Genomic DNA, 5424 nt, shown 5'->3' with positions numbered 1-5424 from the left:
AGAGAGAGAGAGACTTCTTGCTGGAGAACTGAATATTTTACCTATTTATTTATTTTATAATGTTGTAATAGACAGATTTATAGATTTAAATCTTACATTAACATTTATCTTATAATAATGTTAAACCAATATTTCTGTTTGTTTTAACTCGACTAATTTACAGATTTACACTCAACGTTGTCAAATTAAAATTAAATTATAGAAATATATACTGCTCTTGAATTGAATTAGGATTATGTCTTCTATATACATATATATATATATATATATATATATATATATATATATCTATAGATATATATATATATATATATATATATATATATATATATATAATATATAGATAGATATATATATTTATATATCTATATATAGATCTATATATCTATAGATCTATAGATCTATATATATATATATATATATATATATAGATAGATATATATATATATATCTATATATAGATCTATATATCTATAGATCTATAGATCTATATATATATATATATATATATATATATATATATATATATATATATATATATGAGGAATATTGGTGAGCCGTCAGCTGTGAGCAATGGGGAATAGAACCAGCAGCATCCGGCGCCGTGTGGCAGTAAAACCTGATGAGTCGCGTGTTTAAATGGGTTTGAAGTCGTGTGGAGGCCGGTGAGCAGCTGGGACGCAAACCGACGCTCTGAGGAAGCAACCGGCTTCATTTACCGGCTTCAGTCTCCTGCTGCTCTGACTCACTGAGGGTCACACGCCGCCCTCTGATTGGACGAGGGCCTCCTTCCCTGATCCCTAATTGGACGATAAAGAACAGGATGAAAGTCGCATATGTCGGGTTTCTCTCCATCGGGTCGATCTCCGAAAGCCTTCAAAGTGAAGGATGAACTGTGTGACACGATCTAATTAACGTCGTCTCGCCTCCTTATCTGGATGCGCGTCGTCCATTAACTGCCCCGGCAACGGTAACCCACGGCAACTGGCAGTGCGCGACCGGCCAATGAATGCTGACCGTTATGTTCTCTCTTTGTGGCTCTGCAGGGCCGGGTTCGAACAGGACATCGAGGGAGACCACTCCGCCCGGACGGCTGCCACGGTGAGATAAAGGAGGAGGAGGAACAATGAGCCGGGAGGAGGAGGAGGAGGAGGAAGAGAAGGAGGAGGAGGAGGAGGAGGAAGGAGGAGGAAGAGGAGGAGGAGGAGGAGGAGGAGGAGAAAGGAGGAGGAGGAAGAGGAGATGAAGGTGACTACGATTGTGTTTGTGTTTTCAGCCGACGTGTTGGCGACGACACGGAACCAGGAGTCTGCAGCTGACTCCGCCTACGGTAAGAAATTATTACTGCATTCTCTCTCCTGACCACCAGGGGGCGACTCCTCTGGTTGTATAGAAGTCTATGCTTCATGTGTTAAAGCTGCATTCTCTCTCCTGACCACCAGGGGGCGACTCCTCTGGTTGTATAGAAGTCTATGCTTCATGTGTTAAAGCTGCATTCTCTCTCCTGACCACCAGGGGGCGACTCCTCTGGTTGTATAGAAGTCTATGCTTCATGTGTTAAAGCTGCATTCTCTCTCCTGACCACCAGGGGGCGACTCCTCTGGTTGTATAGAAGTCTGTGCTTCATGTGTTAAAGCTGCATTCTCTCTCCTGACCACCAGGGGGCGACTCCTCTGGTTGTATAGAAGTCTATGCTTCATGTGTTAAAGCTGCATTCTCTCTCCTGACCACCAGGGGGTGACTCCTCTGGTTGTATAGAAGTCTATGCTTCATGTGTTAAAGCTGCATTCTCTCTCCTGACCACCAGGGGGCGACTCCTCTGGTTGTATAGAAGTCTATGCTTCATGTGTTAAAGCTGCATTCTCTCTCTGACCACCAGGGGGCGACTCCTCTGGTTGTTTGGAACCAAATTGACTAAAGGGGTCATTAGGAGTCTCTGTGTTCCAGCGTTCTCTCTCTTGTCACTCCATGGTTGCTCTTCACCACTTCCTGTAGGGAAACATCAAGCATCAAGATGGCCGCCCACAGCTTCAGTTTAAGGAAAGCCTTTAAACCCTCTAGTCAGTGACAGATGGGAGAGCAGCAGGTTTATTCAATGAAAAGGTCTCGACGGGCCGGTGTTGACGTACAGTAGCTGGTCACCATGAGCCTCCAGCAGGTCTGAACCCGCTAGATCTCAACCCGCTAGATCTCAACCCGCTAGATCTCAACTCACTAGATCTCAACCCGCTAGATCTCAACTCACTAGATCTTAACCACTAGATCTCAACCCACTAGATCTCAACTCACTAGATCTCAACCACTAGATCTCAACTCACTAGATCTCAACTCACTAGATCTCAACCACTAGATCTCAACCCGCTAGATCTCAACCACTAGATCTCAACCCACTAGATCTCAACCACTAGATCTCAACCACTAGATCTCAACCTGCTAGATCTCAACTCACTAGATCTCAACCACTAGGTCTCAACTCACTAGATCTCAACTACTAGATCTCAACCACTAGATCTCAACTCACTAGATCTCTTTCTTCATGGCTGCTTCCTGTCGTCTGTCAGGAGTCCTGCTCACAAACTGGCTGACGGAGTCATTCAGACCCATGCGCTCAATCTCATTACGGCTCTTTAAGCTGCATTACTGCGATTAAAGCTGGAGGGGGGGGGGCAGACACAGATCTCTGATACGAGGTCTACTTATGTGAACTTGAGTGGTGATGAAGAGGAGGAGTGCAGCGAGCAGGTCAACACGCTCGGAGAGGAACTTAAGAGGATAAAAAAGTGACAGAATGAGATAAATGAGTTCTTCTTCCCCACAAACACTAATCTGGCTGCGACTGAGACTCTTTAGACTCTTTAGACTCTTCAGACTCTTTAGACTCTTTCGACTCTTTCGACTCTTTCGACTCTTTAGACTCTTCAGACTCTTCAGACTCTTTAGACTCTTTCGACTCTTTCGACTCTTTCGACTCTTTCGACTCTTTAGACTCTTCAGACTCTTTAGACTCTTCAGACTCTTCAGAAGTCGTCGTTTTGTTTCGGCTCCTCCTGTCGGTGACGAATTGCAGATTTTCTTTTCATTTTTGATCCTATCAGAGCCGAAGCTTCTCAACTAAATACCTTGGGGATTTTTTTTGTAAAGATCAGCCGAGTGCTCGGCTGGCTTTGTATTCTGAGCCCTCAGGTAATTGCGTTCACCTGGCATCTAAATGAGGTCCTGCTCCTCGAGTGGAATGAAAAGTGCCCCGTTCAGAAAGACTGGAGAGGAGCTGCAGTCTGGTTACTGCCTCATTCAGCCGCTACAAGTACTCACATACCAGTAGACTACAAGTCCTACCAGTAGACCACACCTCCTACAGTAGACTACACGTCCTACCAGTAGACTACACGTCCTACCAGTAGACCACACGTCCTACCAGTAGACTACACGTCCTACCAGTAGACTACAAGTTATACCCGTAGACTACAAGTCCTCCCAGTAGACTACAAGTCCTCCCAGTAGACTGCAAGTCCTCCCAGTAAACTACAAGTCCTTCCAGTAGGCTACAAGTCCTCCCAGTAGACTACGAGTCCTTCCAGTAGACTACAAGTCCTCCCAGTAGACTACAAGTCCTCCCAGTAGACTACAAGTCCTCCCAGTAGACTACAAGTTCTACCAGTAGACTACAAGTCCTCCCAGTAGACTACAAGTCGACTACAAGTCCTCCCAGTAGACTACAAGTCCTACAGTCGACTGCAAGTCCTCCCAGTAGACTACGTGCCCATGAACACTGCGGGCTGAGCGGTGCCGGGGGCGCGCCCCGTATCCTTCTGCCGGAGTGCCCCGCCGTTACTGTAACGACATCATTTGCCAAACTGTTGTCGTAATGACGTTTGCGCTGCAAAGTGTTTCTTTAGTGACCCTGTGGTGGGCTCACCTGCTCACCTACTCACCTGTTCACCTGCTCACCTGTTCACCTACTCACCTGCTCACCTGTTCACCTGCGTCACCTACTCACCTGTTCACCTGCTCACCTGTTCACCTACTCACCTGCTCACCTGTTCACCTGCTCACCTACTCACCTGTTCACCTGCTCACCTACTCACCTGTTCACTGCTCACCTGTTCACCTACTCACCTGCTCACCTGCTCACCTGCTCACCTACTCACCTGTTCACCTGCTCACCTGTATCACCTACTCACCTGCTCACCTGTTCAACCTGCTCACCTACTCACCTGTTCACCTACTCACCTGCTCACCTGTTCACCTGCTCACCTGTTCACCTGTTCACCTGTTCACCTACTCACCTGTTCACCTGTTCACCTGCTCACCTGCTCACCTGTTCACTTGCTCACCTGTTTGAGTGTTTACAGGTCTTAGAAGTGACTCTATAAAGACAAACTCAGAGTGAGATGATGGTGTGTGATGAGTGTTTCTGCTTCTAAACGTAGCAGCAAGAACAAAGAGAGAGAGAATGCATCAAGTACAAGTGTGTGTGTGTGGTGTGTGTGTGTGTGTGTGTGTGTGTGTGTGTGTGTGTGTGTGTTGAACAGGCAAAAGAGCCATCGTGGTGTGTTTAGTGTTTTTTAATGAGCTGGAGCTCTTAAAGTGGACGAAGTGTGGCATGTTGTGTAAGTGTGTGTGTGCGTGTGTGTGTGTTGTAGCTCATGCTGAACAGTTGTGTTGACACTAATTATCTTCATCTCCCGGCGTCGAGCAAAATGAGGCTCAGAATAAAATTTTCTCTGCATGAACTTCAGCCGAAGGACACTGACGATAAATTGGAGGGTTTCCTTATTGTTCTACCAGTAGACTACAAGTTCTACCCGTAGACTACAAGTTCTACCCGTAGACTACAGTTCTACCCGTAGACTACAAGTTCTACTGGTAGACTACAAGTTCTACCCGTAGACTACAAGTTCTACCAGTAGACTACAAGTTCTACTGGTAGACTACAAGTTCTACTGGTAGACTACAAGTTCTACCAGTCGATACAAGTTCTACTGGTAGACTACAAGTTCTACCAGTCGATTACAAGTTCTACTGGTAGACTACAAGTTCTACCAGTCGATTACAAGTTCTACTGGTAGACTACAAGTTCTACCAGTAGACTACAAGTTCTAATGGTAGACACAAGTTCTACAGTAGACTACAAGTTCTACAAGTAGACTACCAGTTCTACTAGTAGATTAGAAGTTCTACCAGTAGACTACAAGTTCTACAAGTAGACTACCAGTTCTACTAGTAGATTACAAGTTCTACCCGTAGACTACAAGTTCTACCAGTAGACTACATGTTCTACCCGTAGACTACAAGTTCTACCAGTCGATTACAAGTTCTACTGGTAGACTACAAGTTCTACTGGTAGACTACAAGTTCTACCAGTCGATTACAAGTTCTACTGGTAGACTACAAGTTCTACTGGTAGACTACAAGTTCTACCGG

The 5424-nt window shown here is 45.3% G+C and overlaps 1 protein-coding gene across 1 annotated transcript in view; it reads left to right on the top strand.

Moving 5' to 3' along the window:
- Window positions 1-1046: 1046 nt before the first annotated feature.
- Window positions 1047-5424, top strand: part of LOC137781853 (semaphorin-6D-like) — a gene marked incomplete at its 5' end in the record, with an annotated part of 17552 nt that continues 13174 nt past the window's right edge. The window contains 2 exons of the mRNA XM_068570839.1: window positions 1047-1101; window positions 1277-1330. Coding sequence (XP_068426940.1) covers window positions 1047-1101; window positions 1277-1330 — 109 coding nt within the window. The remainder of the gene's footprint in view (window positions 1102-1276; window positions 1331-5424) is intronic.

The sequence above is a fragment of the Clinocottus analis genome, unplaced genomic scaffold (genome assembly GCF_023055335.1).
Source record: "Clinocottus analis isolate CAN_PGR_092001 unplaced genomic scaffold, fCliAna1.0.p SCAF_90, whole genome shotgun sequence".
Taxonomy (NCBI): Eukaryota; Metazoa; Chordata; class Actinopteri; order Perciformes; family Cottidae; genus Clinocottus; species Clinocottus analis.
Note: the sequence above shows the minus strand (reverse complement) of the source record. Positions and strands in the feature narration are given on the sequence as shown.